Source organism: Trichoderma aggressivum (assembly GCF_033847375.1).
Source record: "Trichoderma aggressivum f. europaeum strain CBS 100526 chromosome Unknown scaffold_024, whole genome shotgun sequence".
In the NCBI taxonomy this organism is placed as follows: Eukaryota; Fungi; Ascomycota; class Sordariomycetes; order Hypocreales; family Hypocreaceae; genus Trichoderma; species Trichoderma aggressivum.
In genome coordinates this window covers 80,759-102,990 of record NW_026946390.1, presented here as the reverse complement: position 1 = coordinate 102,990, position 22,232 = coordinate 80,759, and the positions used below count along the sequence as shown (strand labels likewise).

The 22,232-nt window shown below is 52.9% G+C and overlaps 7 protein-coding genes across 7 annotated transcripts; 2 read left to right on the top strand and 5 right to left on the bottom strand.

Annotated features, from left to right (window-relative positions):
- Nucleotides 1-420: 420 nt before the first annotated feature.
- On the bottom strand, nt 421-1,935 carry Triagg1_6200 (uncharacterized protein; the record flags this gene model as incomplete). The annotated part of the gene is made up of 1 exon (XM_062900799.1): nt 421-1,935. The coding sequence occupies one exon, from the start codon at nt 1,933-1,935 to the stop codon at nt 421-423; it is 1,515 nt and encodes a 504-aa protein (XP_062754746.1).
- A 953-nt stretch (nt 1,936-2,888) lies between these two features.
- Triagg1_6199 (uncharacterized protein) lies at nt 2,889-3,245 on the bottom strand (the record flags this gene model as incomplete). Its single annotated transcript, XM_062900798.1, has 1 exon — nt 2,889-3,245. The coding sequence occupies one exon, from the start codon at nt 3,243-3,245 to the stop codon at nt 2,889-2,891; it is 357 nt and encodes a 118-aa protein (XP_062754745.1).
- Nucleotides 3,246-5,119: 1,874 nt separating this feature from the next.
- On the bottom strand, nt 5,120-5,404 carry Triagg1_6198 (uncharacterized protein; the record flags this gene model as incomplete). The annotated part of the gene is made up of 1 exon (XM_062900797.1): nt 5,120-5,404. The coding sequence occupies one exon, from the start codon at nt 5,402-5,404 to the stop codon at nt 5,120-5,122; it is 285 nt and encodes a 94-aa protein (XP_062754744.1).
- A 4,707-nt stretch (nt 5,405-10,111) lies between these two features.
- Nucleotides 10,112-12,843, bottom strand: Triagg1_6197 (uncharacterized protein; the record flags this gene model as incomplete). Its single annotated transcript, XM_062900794.1, has 2 exons — nt 10,112-12,623; nt 12,704-12,843. The coding sequence occupies 2 exons, from the start codon at nt 12,841-12,843 to the stop codon at nt 10,112-10,114; spliced, it is 2,652 nt and encodes an 883-aa protein (XP_062754743.1).
- Nucleotides 12,844-13,405: 562 nt separating this feature from the next.
- On the top strand, nt 13,406-14,969 carry Triagg1_6196 (uncharacterized protein; the record flags this gene model as incomplete). Its single annotated transcript, XM_062900793.1, has 4 exons — nt 13,406-13,637; nt 13,723-14,012; nt 14,077-14,182; nt 14,260-14,969. The coding sequence occupies 4 exons, from the start codon at nt 13,406-13,408 to the stop codon at nt 14,967-14,969; spliced, it is 1,338 nt and encodes a 445-aa protein (XP_062754742.1).
- Nucleotides 14,970-18,590: 3,621 nt separating this feature from the next.
- Nucleotides 18,591-20,473, top strand: Triagg1_6195 (uncharacterized protein; the record flags this gene model as incomplete). The annotated part of the gene is made up of 4 exons (XM_062900792.1): nt 18,591-18,811; nt 18,862-18,913; nt 19,028-19,711; nt 19,781-20,473. The coding sequence occupies 4 exons, from the start codon at nt 18,591-18,593 to the stop codon at nt 20,471-20,473; spliced, it is 1,650 nt and encodes a 549-aa protein (XP_062754741.1).
- An 842-nt stretch (nt 20,474-21,315) lies between these two features.
- Nucleotides 21,316-22,087, bottom strand: Triagg1_6194 (uncharacterized protein; the record flags this gene model as incomplete). Its single annotated transcript, XM_062900791.1, has 2 exons — nt 21,316-21,974; nt 22,051-22,087. The coding sequence occupies 2 exons, from the start codon at nt 22,085-22,087 to the stop codon at nt 21,316-21,318; spliced, it is 696 nt and encodes a 231-aa protein (XP_062754740.1).
- Nucleotides 22,088-22,232: the final 145 nt, after the last annotated feature.

Below are 22,232 nucleotides of genomic sequence, written 5' to 3'. Positions count from 1 at the left end.
AATCTCCTTTTACATGCATTGCCGTATCTCTCTACGTATCTTACACGCTGGCAGTAGTTGAATTCCCATCACGGCATTGGCCACTTGAATGAAACAACAAATCACCAGTTTCTTTACACTATCAAAGTGTCTAGTATACATCCGAACCTTCTTCTTGAATCATGGTTTTATGCAAAAACTCCATACTCCAACGCATGCCATTGTCTTGTACATCAGAAGCTCCCGTAGACCGTCTCTCGTCGTGATGTAGATATATAACAGTACCATCAAAACGCAGCGCAATGCAATGTTGAAAACAATCAAAAATGCTTCAAAGCTTCCCTCGATATAAGAATACAAAAGCCTCCCCTTTGTGTTTAGAGTATCCAGGTATTATGAGATTAGTTGAAGCAGGACGCAAAAGATGAAAAATTTGTTCCATCACGCGAGCAGCTTCTGTACTCGCTCCTGGATGACTCGATCAACAGGCTGAGAGCCCCTCTGAATGACAACGTTTTCCCTCCCGCCAATAGTAACAACTTTGAGCCACTCGGGTGCAACCTCGGTGGCAATCAACCGCACACAAATCATTCCCTCCTCCTTTGAAACAGGAACTCGTAGAGAGTCTTTCAGCTTGTCCGAAACGAGCCCCATGGTAAAGGCTTGCCTTGGCAGAGATGCGGGGGTTGACAAGCTGAGCATGGAAATCGTAGCGGCTACGTCAATGACTCGGTTCAAAGCAGCTCGGCGCTGGAGCTCGGGCCCTGATGGGGGAAGAGGTTCGTTGGCCTTGGCGAGTTGCTTGAGTCGTAGACGATCCAAAAGGCTCATCTTGGTGCCGTCGGGGTTTATCATTGCGGCGGTGGCCTGCTGCTTGGTCTCCTTCTCTTGCTGCTTCGCAAGCATCCCTCCCTTGAGAGCGGATAGAGCGTCGTGTCCCTTGGCCAGGATGGGGTTGGCTTTGATGCCATGGTCCATGTTTTTGATTTCGGCACGGGGAAGCTCGTCCAGAGATAAGTCGGCGAGAGGTACGTCCATATCGGCCATGTCCTCGTGGGCTCGATTCGCGCAAAGAGCCCGGAGGTTCTCCTCAAACTGTCTGCACAGCCTCTCTTCGTGGATGGCCACTGAACCATTGTCAGGGTCAGGGTGTAACTCTATACAGATCTTGCCACGGCCATAGTCGGACACAATAAAGGGAGAGACGACATTGGCATCCCGGGTGGACGTCTGGATGGCAATGCATCTTCGGATGTCGTCAACTGTGACCTGTCGCTTGCCCCAAGTACGAGTGATGTGTGGCGCAATGGACGAGATGTCGATTGGTACAATAGTTCCGTTGTGCGCAATTTGGAGGGTGACGGTTTTAAGAAACGCCTTGTGCAGACGGATCAGGTCGACGAGCTCGGGGCCAAACTCGGCCTCAATGCCCTGGGCTGGAGTCTTTTTCTGGCGGAAGGCGTCGAGCTTTGTCTGCACAGTCTTGGCCTTGCCATCCTGCTTGGACTTTGCGATGATGGTCGACTCGCTGGGTTTGTGGGCAGCGGCAGCCCGTGAAGGCGTTGACTTGGCAACCCTTTTCCCCTTGACCGGAGTCTTTGGCGCAGATTTAACGGCTGAAGGCGCCGCTGCGACTGTCACCGTCACGGCTTCGTCACCTGTCGAGTCTCTCCGACAGGCACGCTTCGAAGGTGTTGCTTGCGGCTCCTCATCGCTGCTTGGAGCGAACGAGACGGTCCTTCTGGTGGCTCGGGGGTGGTTGCTCTCGGCATTGTCGACTGCAGCTGCAGCTACAGCTACAGCTTTCCTCTTCCTCGTCGGTTCAGGGTTGGCGATGACGGCCTTTTTGGATGCTTCGGGGAAAGCCTGGCTCTTGGAGACGCGAGCGAATCTGCTGATGGGCTGTGCAGAAGCAGAAGGAGCTTCGGCTTTGCGGCTTCTCGTGGTTCGCGCCATGGTTCTTGCTGTTGCTGTTGCTGTTGCTTGCTTGCTTCTCTTGTTCCTTGTTCCTTCCTGTGCAGTGCAATGCGCCTAACCTGTACCAACTCGAGACCACGTAAAAACTTCAGTTGGCAGGAATGATGCGCGCCGGCTTGAGCAAGAATCACGGTTGCAGAATGACAACGAGGAAAGAGTGAGTTGCTTGCAGAGATGAAGAAGAAAAAATCGGGAAAGCAAGACGCAAAGTGCAGAGTCAAATTGGCAAGAGCTACAAAGTCAGAAAAGAAAAAGAAGGAACGGGGAGCCAAATTGCCTCGACAACGGATTTGCTAGGGTTGGGAAAGTCCAAGCGCTGGTTTTCTCTCTCTCTAAAAAAAAGGCTTCATGCCTGTTCGTGTCGACGCGACCCGCAGACGCGGCAACGACGCGGTTTCGGGCCAAAAGACACGAGCCCCGCGGGGACCCGCTTTTCCCGAGACGGAACGGTTACTTTGACGAGCACCAGCGCTGGATGGGAAGTTTTGATGAGATTGATGCTTTTATTCAAATTGGGCGGTATGAGAAGATATCGGATCACATTATCCTTGCATCGGAAAGACCTCTACTTTTCAACGCTTGTTACACGCAATCACATGAAGAATAGCGTCCAGCATCTCTGCTCGTCAGGTGTTTATATTTTCTTGAAGCGCTATTCGCACCAAGACTGCAAGATCCTAAAGAGCCATCCGCTCCGATATGTACATGTAAAAGCATTGAGTTGAGTAAACTGAAAATACAGTCCCTTGACAGTGATATCCTTTATGCCTAGCAGGCCATCCATTCTTTTTTCCATAATGACCTGGCTTGTTGGAAACGTTGTTAGTCTGAAGACGCTTTAGATGGGCCGAGTATAAGTCGGTCGGTGGCACCTCTGTCAACCTACCGGTGTTTAACACAACCCGATCATACCGTAAAGCAGCGTTTGTGCTTTAGGTAGCAGCGATGCTGAGAGCCAGGTTGCCGCACTGAATCACAGAGGGAAACTCCCAGTGGCCACCCTTGTATGCCTGATAGACGCTGAGAGTGTCCTCGAGGCTGTCGCAGTAGGCGAGGTCGCCGAGAACACAGAACCGCCCGAGGTTTTGCTGGCATCCTCCAACGCCGCCCTGCTTGCAAATGTCCCGAAGGGTCACCGTGGGAGCCGTGTTAGGGGATCCCTGGGGAATCCACCAGGCGGTGTCTTTGTTTATATAGCAGTCGGTAGCGGGCGCTCTGGGCTGCACAGGACCGGCCAGAGCCGAGGTGGCGAGCATGGCGAGGGCCACAAGTTGGGAGAGTTGCTGCATATTGGCGGTTCTTGGGATATTCAAGATCAAATCGAGGTAGGTAACCAGTGGATAACTTAAGGTGAAGAGACTAGAGAGATGGCTGTGTTGTCTATCTGTCTGTGGTTGAAGCTCTTCATGATATTGCAACTCGGGACGTCGGCTACCTACTTATACTTTTCTTCCATGCGCCCAGAGCAGCAATTCTGCCAAGACTTGCTCATATTTCTTTATTTTGAGTAATATCTGCTGATCAAAGATTCATCTTTGAGCTGAACCTTCACGATGCTGCGCAAACGGCGTGTGACCTCTTCTTCGGCAACTACACTTTCTGGATTCCGCACCTCCCCGTCTCCAAACCAACGACCCAGATTCTCGTGACCAGATTATTGTTCCGGGATGACCGATTCATCATAGGATAGCAGCGTTCTAGGTAGCAACAATGACAGCCTCATGTCTTGGATATCTTGGCTTTAATTGAGTCGTGATGAGCCTTTCCTGGTGTTGACAACGAAATAGGCAGGCTATCTATACGAACCAAGGGAATCTATCTATGCAGCAAAGGCTATCTTCAGCGAGATGCTACTGATCCAATCTTTCATGAGACGAGGTAGAAAATAATAGCGAAACCATTGAAGATATGGCTCATAATGAGTATCTGAACATGAAGGCTGTTGCGACCTTATCCATCGAGATAGTAAGAGGAACAATAGATGCGTTTCCAAATAAGGAAATCACCTCAGTGTCTAAGCAGAGGATATCGAAATATCTTAACCTTAAAACGACACCAATAACATATATCGAGCAATATAATTACAAGCCCTTTTCGCACACGATGAAGCAACTCATAGCAGTCGACTCAATCAATCTTCAGCCCGTATAAGTTGGCCTTGTCCCACCCATCTCATCCTAGGTACTAAATGTACCTCATCGCAATAACAAATCTGGTTTCAGCGTCCATCTACCTCCATCGCGCCGTGCTACCTCTCGTAAACGGCACGCATCTGGCGCATCATTAGTCCGTGTGCACCATACAGAATACAGCTCATCTATATATATTTTATACGGCCTCCGGCTGAATAGGTTCTGCTTTGTGCTTCTGCGCCGCTCAAGAGAAGCCGCCAATTGCCACCCTCTCCGGCCCTCGTCGCTAATGGCATTGTGCGGCAAGCTTCCTTCTGTGGCATCTCGTGTAAGCCAATGATGGTGGCAAAGCAGCAACTGATTGGGCGCGTGCATAATTGCAGTTACATCCTTGTTGCGAAGAAGGTGGCATAATATCCAATGGCTGACATGTTCTGACCGCTCTTATGAGTCAATCCCCCTCCGACTGTCTTGTATCACTTCAAGGCTGAGCATTGCTAGTTCCTTTCTGGCACGCATCGCGAAATTGGCATTCTGCCGTGCAGCGAGACATTCAGCCAAGCAAGGTAGTGCAGCATCCACAAAAAGGTTCCATTTGATTACAGGAGGAGAATAGCTCGACCCAAAGATAACTGACTGAAGCAGACAAAGACTCCTACCCCGTAAAACCATTAATCCGCCGCCACTTGTACCGTGCTCTCTGCCAAGTTCTTGGCCTGGGCAGATGCAGGCAATCCACAGGGCTGTTTTTTGTTTGTATTTCCACCCTTTGCCCATTAGCCGTTCCTAAAACACCCCAACTCCAAAAAAAGACCTCCTTCATATCTCAAGAGGGAACAAAGGCGAGCAACGCAACGCAAAACAGTACAAAGGCCGTCCATCTAAACCCTAATTGAATAACGGAACGAAACAAAGGATGAATGTTGCCGGGGCTAGCCCGGCCACACTGTGCATTCAGCTGTATAAGCTGGACCCTTTACGACCCCGAGGAGCAAGGCTGAAGGCAGTGTAACAGCACGCTCTCGGCCCCTTTAGTGACAAGCTGGCGCGGGCCAGCGGTCGGCCCTGAAACTAACAGGGCTAGGCGGAGGTGGCGCTGGAACGGTGTAGTCATCCTCAAGGATGGGATGAGCAGAGCCGTCGCCTTGCTTGGTCATGGCGGCATTATCAAAAGGAATGGCTGGTCGCTGATGTCCTTTTAGCGGGCTGAGACAACTGCTCAGCGTGGAGTAGAGGTCCTGAGCCGTTGCCAGCCGGATGTTAGCCCGCTGGGAAGGCTTGATGGCAAAAGGCGCAGCGATTTGTCCGCTTGACATGGTGTCGGTATTGTGTGTTTGAGTCGACGAACAAATGATGATCAAGTTGGATGATGCGAAAGCGAGGCTATTATTTCATGGGTTAGAATAAATGTTGACTTTTCGCGCGGAGAGAGACATGTGAATACGAACAATTTCCTCGGCTCGCAAAGCTGTATCAAAAGCAGCGTGCAGCGATGTCGATCTGCAGAATGATGATGAAAGAATTATGAGGCTCAAGAGAATCTTGACCGAGTTGGACTAGATGCTGGTAGCGATGGAGGGTATTTTGCCGATGAAGAGCACGGGCAAAGGGAGGTAAGAGAGAGAAAAGAGTGGTGAGTTTGGCCAAGTTGATATCGCAGCAGAGATAACAAATTGGTGTGAGAATTAAAGGGGCCTAGGAAAGCAAAGGCCAGCTGTAGGCGAGAGATTGGGAGAGGAAAAAGGGATCGTGGCCCGAGTTTTTTTTCTTTTGCAGCAGCAGCAGCAGCCGAGACGGACAGACAGACAGACAGGAGGAGAGACTGAATTATAAAAGCGAAGGAGGGATCGAGGCCCTAGACCAACTGCATGGGCAAAAAAAAAAAAAAGAAGAAACCTGGAAACGAAAGAAAAGAAACAACAAGCCAGGCCAGGCATAGCCGGGGGCCGGAAGGGCGGTTGCCCAGACGAGGAGGGCGTGTGAGAAGCAGAGGGTGCGTTTGAAGGGGAAAAAGAAAGAGAGAGAGAGAGAGAGAGAGAGAGAGAGAGAGAGAGAAAGGGGGGCGTGCGGCTAACGTATAGTACGAATCAACCCGGGAAGCTTTCATAGCTGTACCTGTACCTCGGCAGTCGTCAAACCGCCGCTTTTATGCAGCCGTAACAGCATAGGCGGTACCTGGACGGCGCTGGGCAGAGACAGACAGAGACAGAGAGTTTGGGGGGTGTGTACGGTGTACAGTACGACTCAAGTTCGGGGGGGGGGGCTGAACTCGCCGTTGGGGACGCACCAGAGGCGCTCCGGGGAAACTCGTGAGAATCCGGGGATGCTGTGGCAAGCTGCATAGCATGGAGCTTGGGGGGTGTGCGACGTTGATTTAGTACTACCTAACCTTAGTAGTACCTGGTAAGCACCGATGCTTTTGTACTTGTACTCGTACGAATGCATGGTTTCACATGGGATAAGAAACTTTTCTACAGCATCTGGCAGCGATGATAGGTACCTAGTACCGAGGCAGAACAGGGTGACGGGACGGGAGTAAAGCAACGAAAAGTATTTTCTTGTGTTGAAGTTTCTACAGTTCCTTGGGTGTCACGAAACCAGGCCGCATTCGCAGCAGCAGGCGGCAAAAAGGGGGGGTGCAGCAGTGCTGGCAAACAAGCCCCAGCCTTTGATCAACAGGCCCACTGTGAGTGAAGGAATAAAACCGAAAATGCAATGTACATACAGCACAGGTACGAGTGAAGGTTGGATCGAGTACATGACACATGTGCTGTCTCGTTGCGTGGTGTTTTATGCCTTGCACACAAGGATTTGTACTTGATATCTTCCACTCCCCAACCCACTCTGGTACCTTGTAGCACATTTGCCGCAACTTTGTCCCGTCATTTCAACGATTCAAACCGGCTGATTCATGCTTGAACACGTCGCCAATGCCGCTAATCAAAATGACACACGACGGCCTTGCAAGAAACAAAAAAAAACAAAAGCGTTGGGCAAACCAAACCCGGCATGGGCCAGGGATTCTTTGTGGGCGGGCCACGCAAAAATTCAAAAGCTGCTGGACTGGACTCACTAAAACTGTAGCCCCGGCGTCCCGATTAATTGGGAGATTTGGGGTATTGTGGGGACCGGAAACAGCTTTTGCAGGGTTGCTGGTCGACAAGGGGGGGGTTGGAGATTTGATGGATGGAGAGCATTCAATGGGACAGTTGAAGCTTACTCGTACTGCTAGTTGTTAGTGCTTGTGCTGTGCTCATGCTCGTACGAGCTCACCTTTGGGCAGATGCCAAAACCGCGGAACATGGCTCTCCGTAATGCTTCAAGGTGGCGACATCTCCAGTCTTTCTCTCTCTACGTATGTATCCAGGTGCCTTGCCTTGCCTTGCCTTGTCTTGGCCCAACTTGACGGCCTCCTACTTGACTTGTCTGGCTGCTAGCCATGGAGGGCGGTGGACAAACAAACAAACTTGCGACTCCAACGCTGCCCTTGCTTGTTGTTGTTGGTACCGGGAATGCCCACTGCAGCGCCCCGTACGTGCGAGTACTCGTACAAGGCAAATACGAGTCCGCGGTGTCTCAACTGTACTCGTACGAGTAACTGGGAGGCGGACAAGCAGGCATCCATCTCGTGGCCCCAACAACCGCAACAAGGTACTCTGTACGATTGGCATGGAACAGCACGTACGTACATACAACCCCCCCTGGAAGAGCAAACGCGCCCCCGATAGGGCAGCCATCCATCCATACGCCCGAGGGCATTAATGCGTCTGCCGCCTGGAGACACTTCGGTTACCCGACTTTGTCGCCGCCAGCCTGTTTGCCTCCAAAGTTACTTTTTCTTCTTCTTCTTTTTCGTTTCCCACAGAGGCAGCACCCCGAGTTCCCGATGCTGCCCAGCAGAAGCTTGGCCTGACGTGGCAGGTCGACAGGTTGAAGGACGTCCGAAGTCTTCCATTAACACTCGTTACGGAGCCATGGGCGTGCATGCGTCTAATAGCAAGGGCATCAGAAGAAAAAAAAGAGAGTCGTCAGAGCCTTATTATCCCGTCGGACGAGCTTCCATGGCGTGGCTCCACCAAGCTCCAGGATCCCCCCCTTACCCCGGTTTGCCTGAAATAGGGAGAAGAGAGTGACCAGGGGGTGCTCCCACGGCTTCCCCGATGCTGACCTTTATTCGAGAATGCCTGTGGAAGCTTCATACTCTCTGGACAGCACGAGCACACGCGAGTAATGCCCGTCTTGTATATTGCATGCTACAGTACACCTGTAACGGCACCAGGCAGCTTGGCGGAGGATTCCTCATGTTGGATTCCCCCGGCAACTTCACATGTACTACAGGCCATCTTTCCTGGCCGGACTCGTACAGTACCTCCTTTCTAGAAGATTACGACAGTCATTCAAGGGGCCAGGGCCCGTCTACGTACTCGCGAATCGATTCATCTGCCCAACTCATGTCGACTACTCCTGCTGCCAAGTTACGAGCACTCAACTACTAGTATTGTACTAGCTCAAGCGATGCGGCTCTGCAAGACAGAATATCCAGATCGGCAGAACCACTGGCCTCCCTTGCGTGCTGGAGGCATCTCCATTGAAAAGCCCGATTTCTGTGCGCCAAGGGCTACGCAGGCCACCCTCGCAAGCTTTCTTCGTGGGGTGTTGACCAAACAGAAGCTAGCTGCTCATGGCATTGCTCAAAATGGCACTTCTTCCCTGTTTCTATTTTCTATTCCTACGGGGCCACGGGCGTGTTCGATTCCGAGATCCTTGCGAATGGCGAAGCCGGTGTCCAAGACAGCTACCAGTTCTGGTTCACCCCCAGGCTCGTCAGCAAGCAGGCTGAGCCGAACACAGAACGAGACCTTTTTGCCTGTCGTACTCGGGTACTCATTCCCTCCGATAACAGGGTGAGAAAGCATCGTCGTCCTGAAGAGTGATTTGACGGGCCCAACAAGATTTGGTGCAACAACGAAGGGTTGCCTCATATGGGACTGATTGGAGTAGCTCGTCCGGCCTTTACATTGCTGCCAAGAATATCTAGCAGCAAGCAGCAGCACGCATCACGCAAACTAACCGCCTTATTATTGGATTGGCTTGTCTCGCTGTTTCACTTGCTTTCGCGCAAGAGGGTTGCGAGAGCGCTCATTGGGTTTTGCGAATTTGGACTATTAGCGATGCTAGCAGTTAGCTTCTCGAATGGCCCCCCCTTACATGTATGTGTTCAGCTCTTTTGCTGGTTGGTTAGGAGTTGCTGAATATTGCTACAGCAGCCTTAGTTACCCCATGTCTTACCAAGCTTTTCCCTGCGGATGAGCCATCATCCAAGGAGGGCATCTCAGCTATGTGATAACGGAGCTCATTGGCCGATGTAGATAGAGCCGGCTCAGCTTGGAATGCTATGCCTCCGTCATCGTTTTTATGGCTGGATGGAGAAGAAGCTACGGAGCAACATCTCGCTCTGTTTATCCCTCCTTGTCCTTGCTTCTCCCTGCCGTGACACCAAGCCAACAACACTTTTCTGAGCGTTCCATACCTATGCACGCCGTGGAGATCCAACATGCGGGTGCCATGTCACTGCAGGGCTTTCTACGCATCTCGCACGAGCAGATCGTTCAGAGAGCACGGGGGTTTATTGTGCATAAGGCATCCAAGACACGGAGCAGCCAGGGACCAAGGACGTCAAGTGACTGACGAAAGAAGCGAGACTGCGTAAGGGATGGTCTCCTGGACGTAGGCATCATTATTATTCCAGCTACCTACTGTGCTCAACATGTCTTTCAATGCGCGTATCTCTACCCAAAGCTGGCGTTTGTCGAATGTCTCACTGTTTGCAACAAGTTGAGAGACCAAGGAGTCTCATTAAATTATTCAAATGTATCATATAACATCATGTCATGCCATCGTCACACCTTGCACCAAGAGTACCAAAAGTTGTTGAGCGCTACATACACCTTTCCACCCCCCATTTCGTAGACGTAGTAAGTAGTGTCTCTGGACATTCATCTCCCACCGGCTTATTCAAGCCTTCAGACCTTGGACGCATTCAATGTCGACGCAGAAGTAGACGGGGCCATTACCGACGTTGTCGCCGAGACAGTCGAGGCCGTCTTGCCCCTCCTCCTAGAAGGCGCGTACACGTCGTTGAAGTTCATGGCCACGCCCAGGAACCTCATGTCCACGTCGGGCTGGTACGCCAAATCGCCCAGCAGGACCTGCAGCCTGTTGCGGAACTTGTCGCCGAGGTGCCGCAGGCGTTCCTGCAGGGCAGGGAACTCCGAGGGCACGTTGTCCAAGGTCGAGAAGCCGCCGTCGTCGTCGCGGCGCGTCATGTTGCGCAGCTCGACCTCCTGCCGCCGAGTGTACTCGGAGCTGGTCCACCCGTAGAGCCCGACGATGGTGTCGCGATAGCTGAGCATGGACCGCAGGATCTCGCTGAGCTGGTCGAGGTACGTCGTCTGTTCCCTGTTATCGGAAGGATGATGGCGAAGCTTCGGCCCCAGCAGACCCTTGTGCGTGATGTCCTCGAGATATCTCCTATGCGCCTCGATTACATCGTCCAGCGTGCAGTCTTCCTTGCGGATGCGCTTCTGGAGCTCGCCCCACGAAGATTCAATGACTTCGAACAGGATGTAGTACTGCAGCTGCCCCACAAAGTGTATCATCTCGGCGAGCGTGCCTCGCGTTGACTTCCATGTCTGCACCACCGCCTGGTTAGGGCTTTGCAGCACTCTTCTAGATCCCGTCATGCACTCCCGCCACGTTGAGAGGAGCACGAACTCCACTCGCTTGATTCGCCATAGGAAATTGAACACCTTGAGATATTGCCGGTTGCCCCATTCAGTAACAACCACGTCCATGGGGGCATCGATCTTGTATTCCAAAGTGAAGCAATCCCAGCCAATGTCTCCGTGCGACAGCTGAAGCATTCGGGCATCTAACCGCCGCAGCACCTCGGGAGAGTCGTACTGGGCATTTGAGCCACGGATTGCATGTTCTAGCTGGGCCGTAAGAGTGTGTCGGTATTGTGCGCCAGAAGGGCGATCCAAGTTTGCGGCGAGGGATTCCATCAGCAAGGCAATAAAGTCGCCTTTTCCCAGCAAGATGTAATCCTTCAGAGCCTGGAGGTGAGCGAAGAGACGGAATTTAGTCTCCATCAGATCCATCAATCGCTTCATTGTTGTCTTGTACGCCTCATCGATCCATACCTCCACCGTTGCCGTATCACCGTATCTCAGCTCCTTCGAAGCGGCCTTGGAATAATCCTCAACCCACAGCGAGTCTCCGCAGCTGTGCCGGATGAAATTCAACGATTTGCCAATCAGGAATATCTTTTGCGCAAAGTCTTGCGAAATAATGGTCGGGATCATGTCCTGGGCTATCTCGTATTGATCCTCCCACACGTTGCCCCTAACTCGCACAGACTCCTGCGTGTCGGTTTGCTCCCGGACAAAGAATTCGAGGGATGGATCTGACAGCTCTCCGTCATAAATCCAGTGACGAAGGATGCCGTACCAAGGTCGAGTAAAACTGCCCAATAACCGCTCTGCGAACGCGGCAACCACGGGATCTCCGTTGGAAGAAGCAAAACTGTGTATCAGAGTGATGAGCTGACCACCCTTCTTCTTGTCCGACTCTTCAGCAATGAGGGACATGAGTCTTAGCCCCATTGTAGCCTCTCGCGTCCATACCACGCATCTTTTTAATGTGACACCCGTCTTCCCAATGCCCCCCCTCGGTGCAGCTTCGTCCAAGGAGGACAGTGCCTTGCGAATCTGGCCCTCAAGTGTTGCGACTAATGTTAGGTATGATCGCAGCTCATTGCTGATTGCAGACCGTAGACTCTGAGCTAAAAGGCCGTTGGCGGGAGTTTGGCAGAAGTTATCGAGGCGTCGATAGAGTAATGAGGGCTCAGCCAGAGTGTGCAAAATAGATATGAGTGGCAGAGGAAGTGTAGCCGGAAGCTTTAGGATGTCATCTTTTGCAAACGGCAGCGTTGTGGATGATACGCCCTGGAGTGTAAACGGAAGGTCTCGTAGGATGGCCGTCTCTGAAGGCTCGATTTCCGCGTAGTTGTTGGACAGCATGCTCGCCCTGACGGATAAGTCTCTCTTTACCGGCTCGGGCTGAGGCTGCCTCTCTTCCGCGATGCGTTTCGGTTCTTTTGGTATCTTGTGTGGTAGTTCTTCAGGAGCTGGAGAATCTCTCATGACCTCGTCCTCTATCCTTGGCATAGGAATCGACTTTGATCGAGCCCTAGCACGCTTCTTGACTGCATCTCGCGCGACAGCTTCACGATAATTCGAAGACGAGGGCTGGATGATGCTGAGGGGGGGAGGGGGAGCCCTGGGATCTGGCGAGTCGGCGAGAGCGTATAGCAGATATAGGATTGCCCATTTCGACTTGAGCACTGGGAGCGCAAGAAGTCGAGAGTAGAGATCTGAGAATCTGAGCGCGTGGGAAGGGTTGCTCTGGATGAGCTTCCGTTTGATTGAATCGGCGGCCCGGTCGACGTCAGACAAGATGTCGGGATCAGGTGGACTATGGCAGAGCTGGTTGTTAGCAGGCTGCCTTGAGCTTCGAACAAATACACAAATCCAATTGTGCAGACACCAACCTACGTGTTTATTATGGTTCTGACGAGCTCATGGCTCAGGTTATACCGGGCCAGCCACGAGTCCTGGCCTTCGTTTGGGCCTCTGGGGGGGACAATTTGGACTATCAGATTGTCGAGGGCATTAGCGACGCGATCTGGTGCCATGGCTGCATTGTCGTGACCAGCAAAGACTCGAATCCGGATTTCCCAAAAAGAAAAAGAAAAGAGAGTGAAGAAAAACGAGGAGAAACAAAGAGTTGCCGGAGCCGGCTATAGTCGTTTTTTGCTATGTCTCAAGTCAACAGAACGGATATCGAGTGCACGCGCAGACGCGATTCAATGGAAGGCTATAAAGTGGGATGTAGCAGCTGCTGTAGCGGCCACCAGGTAGCTGCAACCTAGAGCCCAGGCGGCGTTGGGCCCAACAAGGGGTACCTGCTACCTGCCTCGCCGCTCTTCAGCACCATCCCTCTGAATTCGTCACTCGTTCGGCAAAATTTCGACTTCACTCTAACCAATTGACCCCTTCCCACAGCTCAGCTGCGAAAAGCCCAGCGAATCTGCCATCGACTTTCTAGCCTCACGATGCCTTTTTCATCAAGATAATTGCATAGAAGCGATCGCATGGTATCTGTGATCCTCTTTATCAACCCATGATTTTGCTCTCGCGTCGCGCGCCGCTCCATCGCCGCACGCGACACCTCTAGTTGTCTTTCCGCGATCCACGATGCCCGATATCGACCCCGCGGCCTTGAGCCGCCCATCCGTCAGCGTTTCAACACCGGTTCTATCAACAAAGACGCTGACGCTCACTGCGCCGGGCTCCCAGAAGGCTGTTAAGACGAGCCAGATAATTCCGGCTCGAATTGACCTTGAGCCGCTCTATGCTGCGCTGAAAGCCGCCATTAGCTCGGAGCAATGGCTTGTATACAAAGAATCTACGACGGAGTTTCTGACTGGTATGGGTCGACCACTATGGCACCAGACCGCCATCATGTCCCTATCCGCCACGCCGGACTATGTTCTCATCATGTGATAAAACAGGCCGCCTCAACCAGACCGAGTACTCTGGTCGAATTGATCCGATACTGTCATCGCCAACGGGCGAGAAGAACCACCTACACAACCAGCTCATTGCTGCCATCTACGGCAATGTCACCCGGGAGATGCCCGATGCTGGCCTTGCGCCATGGGTTAGTGCTAACGACAAGCCCACGACAACGACAGGCAGCAAACCTGTGTCGGGTGACGCAGCAGAACGGAGACTAAAGGGAGAGGTGATGCAACTACCCGCACGGGATCGACGGCGCATCAAGGAGCTCACACAAAACGAGGTTCGTTATCGCCAGCTCTCAACTTGCGGCCGCTATCTAATTACCAACTGATTTTCGAAAACAGTATGATCCTCATGAGAGCTTGGCAAATGTGTTTACCGAATCACACCGGAAACCCTCCTTGGCTGCCGACGTGCCCCCTAGCGCAGCCGGCGGTATCAACAACATGAGTAAGTGGATTGACTTGGACTCCCACTTCCAAAAGTCTTCCTCTCCTCCTCTCCTCATGTCCTAACCTTGATTCTAGACTTTGACCTGGAGATTCGAAAACGATATACACAACCTCTCGCCGTCGAATCTGGAGAATTTCCCGATATGGGTCTAATAGCCGGCCGGATGCTTCCCTTTTGTTATGAAGCCGGGCTTATCAACGGCCATGCACCTGATGCGTCTCAACTCATGTCTGTTGCTACCGAGACATTTATTAAAGAAGTCTTGACGCAAATCTTTAGTCGCACTCGGAGCAATGGGCCTGGCGATTCTGGCAGCGCGGGCTACGGAATAGGTACCACATGGATCCAGACACACAAGTACAGTCGGCAGCTTCACCGAGAAGAAGACGCAGCACAGAGAGGCGAAATCACCCGAGATAAGGCAGGCCTGTTACCTGTCGAGTCTAAGGCTGCCAGTGAGAGAGGCCCACTGGGCATAGCCGACGTACGAGTCGCCTTGGAAATGGCAGATTCGGGCATCTCTCAGTTCCCCATTGTTACAGCGCAGATTCTCTACGGGTACCGAGAAGGCGAGCTCGAAAACTGGAAAGACTATACTTGGGTCAACGGCGAACCACCCGCACCAGTAGTCGAGGAACTCGTGACCAATGGCGACTTGGGATTGACCAACGGCGCACTCCCCGATACCATGGATCTTGATAATGAAGTAGGGTGGGAGGGGGCAGAAAATCTCGACATGGATATGTTGGATAGCGTCTTGGACTCGTGCCTCGCCGTCGGATGATGAAAGAAAGAAAAAAAAAAGAAAAGAGCGTTTTTGGCTGCTCATCGCTGCTGCCGTTTCGAGCAAGACACCCTGACGGCGATGCCGAATAGAATCTCCTCCCAAACGCGATAGAGGGGAGGGGCGGTTTCAGGGTAAGCGGCTTTGGATAGATTAAGTGGCTGGCAGGGCACCTATGACTTATGGGATGCCGGGATTTTGACAGGACATCCACACCGGAATAGAGTGGATGGATCGCGGTTGGTTCAGCAGGGGTTCAGCCTTACTCGGAGCAGACAGCAGCTCAGCTGCATGCAGGCTTTGGCTAACCTTGGGGCAAAGCCGAGTATACGTCGCCTTGCTTCTCTTTCACTTTCTTTTCTTTGTCTTGTTCTTTTTCTTCCTTTATTTGCTTTTTCCTGTTCTGTAATATTTGTCACAACGGTGGGATTCAAACGGCGTTGCCCGGCTGCAATTATCTTCACCACAGCGTTGTTATTCTTGAGGCAAGGGGGGGGATTATATGGTTGATTTGTTCATCACTATGAATTGTATTTTGTATGGAACGATACCCTAGTGGCAGGGGGCAAAAGGCAAAACGGACCACGAGGCGAAGGGGTCAAGCGAACATGTACATACAGACGAATGGGGGGGGGAGCGAGGCACAGAGGAGGTGGTTGTTACACGTCCAATGGCGGCAGCGCATCTTGCTTGGTCACCGGCGTGAGCGTCTTACTCGTGGTATTTTATTGGGAGGTGCCAAAGCAGTAGGTGGTGTTAATGCGAGAAATAAAACAACACGGAATAGCCATATGTATCTATATATAGTATATCTCGAATATTGTACTCGTGGCATCTGTAAAGGATGCAGGCTCTGACTCGAGCGCAGCATCCCGTAAGCATGTCGTGAAGCGCTGACAATTGAGCTGAGCCGGTGCACTGCAGCTGTCGCCTTGCGAGAGGCATCCATTGCCGTTCGATACATGCAGCAGAACTGGCCCATTGGCTGGCTTGGCTAACCTGGATAGGAAGACACCTTTCTTACTCCTGAATCCGTCACTAGAGAAGAATGTAATCTTGCTCTTTCGCCACCGAGTAGCCACGACGTCACGCAACGGCCGGCAGATGACGGTACTTTGATACCCAGTGCGTGTACGAGAAAGCGTGGCGCAGGCATGGAGGTTGTGATGCGATGCGCCCAGCCAACGCCCGAGAGCGACGAATGAAGCAGGTCACGAAAGAAGAGAAAAAACAGGAGATGGATAAATCACGAGGGAAAAGACCGTTGCAAAATCATGGGAAATAGTAATAAAAAAGGCGGTTTGTAAGATTCATGGCATGGTTTTTTATTTTATTCGTCGTAAACGGCCCTCCTTCTTTGTTGTCTCATGGTCATCTCCGAAGGGGACATGACATGAGCAAAGAGAGGCGTGGGTGCGCCACTTGCGAAGGCCTTAATTTGCACTGTGACTGGCGGAGTACGCCGTGCCAATCGCGTGAATACGGTACGAAGACTCGCAAACCTCCTATGTGTACTAATGTACCTTTCGTACACGTGCTTTGCGCGCTGGAATTCTCTCGAGTTACAAAGATTGAGTGCTTACCGTAGAGTAGAAGTACCTCAGACCCGGTGATGCAGGAGTAAGACGGTTGCGCTGATGAGGGATTTGTTACAAGTCATCAAATCATCATCCACGAGCCTTTTTGTCATCCACTGATCTGAAAGGGAAACAAAGGAACATTACTGTACAAGTAAGGTAGGAAGCTCATTTACGCTTGTCAGGTTGGGTAGGCTGGAGCTAGGCAGAAGTTGCCAGGGCCGTTGCCCACTAGGAGCAGGGCGCGTGAAAGGGCCCGAAATGAGGAAATTCAATAGCACCACTGCCACGAGATGAATGCCCATGCAAGTACGGGGTGCCTGTTGCTGCTAGTCATGTACCGGACAGGGTTTTTGGCTTGGGTGAGACTAGGTGGAAGAAACGGTTTGGTTATGTTTTTTTTTTCTTTCCCTCCTTGGGGATGGAGAGATGAGATTCCCCCATGGTGTGCTGCCTGTCTGCCTGTCTGCCTGTGATGCTGATGGGTACCTGACGAGGCGAGACGATGCCGGGAGAGGGACTCGACTGAGTCATCTGATGGCTTTGCAGGCTGGTGCTGCCGGGTTCAGTGCCTGTGCCTGTACCTGTACCTGTACCTGTACCTGTACCTGTACTTCTGCACCTCTGCTGGAGACGAGACCGGCATGATGATGATGATGCATCAGATTGATCAACTTGGATGGTGTGGATGTATGTACGAGCATGTACGCACGCACAGTACCTAAAGTACCTGCGTTGGCACATTCATGTCCAACAGTGGCAACGCCCAGAAGCAGCTGTACACGCTCAACACTGCTAGAGCCCTGCACCGAAGCCCGCGGAAGCTCTGGCGGAACAGCGCTGGGAGGGCAAGGGGTGGGGACGACGAGGCCCGTGCGACGCTTCTAGAAAGCTTCCGCAGGGCCCTTGTCTCGAGCCACCGGCCGCCTCTCTTTTGCCTCCCCCACCTCTGCATTCTCTCTGGGCTTGTTCTGCACCGGCTGATTACAGCACATGTACAGTAGGTATTAGGCTCAGCTTCGTTTTTGCAGAACTGAAGAGCTCCCGCCCGCTAGCTGGTGCTAGTTCGAAGTTCAAGGTGCTAAATCCCAGGTAAGTGCCAACCAAGTCTGCTGTAAGGTTTTTTGCTGGGCCGGGCTGGTGGTTGCTGGCTGGCTGGCTGTTTGGCAGCTGCTCTTGGTTCGTTGCTGAGCCGAGCTGTGCTGTGCTGTGCTGTGCTGTGCTCTGCTGTGTTTGTGCTGAGCTGTGCGTCATGCTGCGTTGACGTGGTGGCTATTGCTCTTCCCAGCTTCTCGATTCTGCCAGCTGCTGCTTGTGCTGTGCTTGCCCTTCCCCCCCAAATCCATCCATTCCCATCCATTTCTTTGCGCCTCAGCAAAGCTTCTCTTCCCGGAAACTCCTCCTCGCATCATCCCTTCAGCTCAATCCAATCCCACCGCAACAAGCATCGCCACCGCGAGCATCATTGAAGCATTCCCATCATCCCATCCCCCCCGGGCAAGGCCCACCAAACCTCGTTCGCAGCGTCCGTCACCTTTTGGCTCGTCATCTTTTTTTTTCTTCCCCACGCCGTCTTCCGCTTCGCCCTTCTAGGCTCGGCCCCTCTTCTCCCTTCGTTTGCCCGTCCTTCGGTCGATCCAAACGCTTGATCCTGTCGCACGACCCCTCCTCCGTCCCCTCGTCTCGTCTTCACCTTTCGACTTCGTCTTCGTCCTTGTCCTCTTCGCGCCTCTCTCTCTCAGCTCCTCATCTAATCTCGCCGTGCCGCCGCAGCCTCGTCTTCGTATCCTTCGCCCGCTGCACCCGCTACTGCTGGTAGGTCACAAGCTCTCTTTTTCTCGCCTACGTCTCCCCTTCTGTCCTGCTTCCTCGGCTCCAGACGCAAGCAGGTGGCGCGCTGGGTTGACGTTTCGGCCGCCACACCTTCATTTTTCTTGGCTGTCAACTCGCAGCGTTTGTGCCTCGTCTGCCGCCGTCCTGCAGCCCCCAGTCTCAGTCTCGCCCGTTTGCCCTCGTCTCTCTCTGCCTTCATTTTCTTCCTGTCATGCCTGCCCAGCCCATTGGCCATGCCGCCCGATCGGGTGCTAGCGAGCCCTTGTCCTTGCTCTTCCCTCTAGTCGTTCGCATCTCGGCCTCCCCGGTAACGACGCCGTCCCTCAGGCCTGGCCTGGGGGGCGTGCCAAAATGCCCACGACTTGCGGCCCTTGTCGATTGGCCCCTCTGTTTGAATTTCCCGTCCTCTTGTCTGCGATGGCGGGCCACCCGGTTCTGCACCCCGGCCGCCTGGTAGCGTGCTGCTAATTCTCGTCGCGCAGCTTCGCGCATACAAAACGGCTCTACATCCCAGACCCGCCTCCCGCGCAAGCTGTAGGTCCAACTCACTCCGGTCATTCTTTTACCTGTACCTTTCAAATACGCTCCTTCTCCGAGTTGCTTCTTGTTTCTTGTCGAGTTTTACGTCATTATCTGTTTAATACTTAGCCGTCACCCAAACACCCTTCACTGGTCATGTCTCTACCAGAAGCTTACCAACATGAGATCCAAGCTCTCAACCGGCAGGTTCTGCAGACCTGTCCTTCCGATATCCTCCAGTTCTGCGCCGACTTCTTCAACTCGCGACTAGCATCCGAACGAGCGGCGAGCATTTCCATCTTCCGCGACCGAGGCACCCCCTCGCCAAGATTCTCTCCGTCGCCCACCAGCCACTTTGCTATGATGTCTAGCCAATTCTCGAGCCCTTTTGGGGCCAACGCCAACCCCTTTGGCGGCAGCACGTCGCCCATGGCATCCAACGCGATGCACCGCGTCGTTGAGGAGGACGAGACCGATCATCTGGCCCCCGGCGCCCCCTTGTTCTCAGGAGCTTTTGGGGGCGACGCATCTACCGAGGCTCCACCGACCCTGAGGGCCCCCCCTACCACCGATAGCTATCCGGCACAGTACAACTTTGGACGTCGGACGTCCGTTTCAGCAGAGTCGCTCAAGCCGAGCGCCGACAGCTACGACAACTGGACCCCTCCCTTCACCGAAAAGACCCCCGAGCAGGTTGAGCGACTCAAGCATGCCATCGAGGGAAATTTCCTCTTCAACCACTTGGACGACGAGCAGAGCGCGCAGATTCTGGGCGCTCTTGTGGAGAAGCCCATTCCTGCCAGGGGCATCAAGGTAAGCGCAACGCAATAAGAAAAGACGCGTATTCTTTCTTTTCATTATGCTAACGGGCACGACAAACAGGTAATCAGCCAGGGAGATGCTGGTGACTATTTCTACGTAGTTGAGCGAGGCTCGTTTGATGTCTATGTCAACCCCTGCGGCTTTATTGAGCCTGGCCCGGATGGACTGGGCAACAAGGTCAGCAGCGTCCAGGCCGGAGGCTCCTTTGGCGAGCTTGCTCTCATGTACAACGCTCCCCGTGCGGCAACCATCATCTCTGCCGAGGGAAGCTGCACCCTGTGGGCTTTGGACCGAGTGACATTCCGTCGTATCCTCATGGAGTCTACCTTTGCTCGGAGACGGATGTACGAGAGCTTCTTGGAGGAAGTGCCCATCCTGTCTTCGCTTACCCCCTACGAACGATCCAAGATTGCAGATGCCCTCGAAACACAAAAGTTTGCTCCAGGAGACGTCATCATCCACGAAGGCGACCCTGGCCACTCCTTCTACCTCCTCGAGCACGGCGAGGCAGACGCGTTCAAGGGAGGCAAAAAGGTGCTGTCATACAAGAAGGGCGACTTCTTTGGCGAGCTGGCGCTGCTTAACGACGCTCCGCGAGCCGCTAGTGTCGTGGCTTCGACGGACGTCAAGGTGGCCACGCTGGGCAAGAACGCATTCCAACGGCTCTTGGGCCCTGTCGAGGGTCTCCTGCGAAGGACAAGGTATCGGGGCGTCAAGACGGGCGTGGAAGACATGGACCCCCTACAGCAGTAAGCTGCCAAGCAAGAAACGAACGAGCGAGCATCCTCACGTGTGCGTTTGTATCGCTTTCAAGGTGTATAATGTCTGCACGGGTATAAGTTACAGGTGTGGTGATGACGCTAGCAGTTTAAGAGGCAGGATTTTCTGGACATGAAAAGGGTACCGAGCATAGATGGGCTCCTCAGATCGGTTCTACGGGAGTGACGGGAGCGGGCTGGGGCATTGGCAAAAGGGTTGCATTTTTACATGGCCGATTGCGAATTCGTGCAAACGACTGCTCGCTTTATCGGAGGCCCTATGTAACGGGCACGGCTTACCGGCGTTTTCGGGATACTCTTTTGTTTTGCTTTTTTTTTTTCCTTTGGTCAACATTTCCCCCCCTAACATCTCCACCCTCGTTATTATCCCTCCCTTTGAGACATTGTCTATTTGAGCAGATACCTTGTTTGATACCGTTATCAATGCGACTGATATCTCTTTGAGGGCTGACTTGGGGTGATTGGTCATTCTGATCTTACCGTAATTCTCCTTACCCGACCTACTTTCGTTATTTGTTTGTTACAGGAAAAGAATATATTGTACCTCATATCAAGATGTCTGTGTAGTTTTATTTCATGTTGTAGCTACCTAATCAAGGTCGTTTTGACGCCAGCAGTGCTTTCCGTATGCCTTGTAAATTGTATGCCCATAACTATCCATTAACCCTTTCCTGTTGGGGATATGAAAGTTCAAAAAAAAAAAAAGTGAAATTATAAAGAGAATTTGAGCAAGAAGAAAGGAGTACAAAAGGAAGAAAAGAAAAGTCAAGAAAAGTAAAAAAAACCAGAGCCCTGTCTATCTCTTTGGTGTCGCTATTAGGCAGTAGCATGCTCAGCAGCGGAAGCCCTGCTCCTCAGCTCCTGTCGTATCTGCTCCCTGAGCTCCTGGACGGCGATTTCCGTCTCGAGAACCCTGCCGACGGCCTCGCGCCAGTTTTGCTCCAGGCCTTGCATCTCGCCTTTGACGTCGTTCTGGCGGGACGCGCGGGCGGCGTTGAGGAGGTCCATGTCGCGTTTTGTGGCGGCGAGGTCGCGCTCGAGGCTGCGGAGCTCGGCCTCGAGGTGGTAGTTTCCGAGGAGCCAGGCGTTTTTGCCGTGGGAGTCGAGGAGGGACAGGTTTTGGGCGCGGGAGAAGAGGTAGGAGGAGGAGATGAAGGCGTTTGAGAGGGGTTGCCTTGATGCTTCTACTGCTGCTGCGGAGGAGGAGGATGATGAGGTTTTTGACTTTTTGGAGCGCGTTGATTTTTTGGGAGGAGGGGGAGGGAGTTCTTGAGCTTCGTAGCGGGAGAGGTCGAGGGGTTGGGAGGGTTGGGAGGATGCGATGCGGGCGAGTTCGGCGGCGATGGCGGGCGAGAAGGTTGGTTCTGGCAAAGTGGAGGAGGAAGAGGATGGTGGAGGGGAGAAGGTGGATTGCTCGGCGGCGATGAGGGCGCGGGCGGCGGTGAGGGCTTCTGGGGAGGGTTCGGGGTCGATGTCTGTGAGGAGGGAGGGAGGGTTAGTTGGTGCTTTGATATTTTTGGTGTTTTGGGAATGGGAGAGGAGGGAACGTACATGGGAGGGATTCGTGGTACGCTGGTGGGACGGCCATTTTGTTTATTGGGTTTGCCTTTTGGCGGGATGATTGCGTGGTGAAGTGATTGTTGGTGTAAAGGGCCGTTGTTGGCTGGTGAATTGGTTGACTGGGTTGGAGGGAAAGTCGTCGTGGTGTCGCAAGGCTGAAGAATCTCGCGATT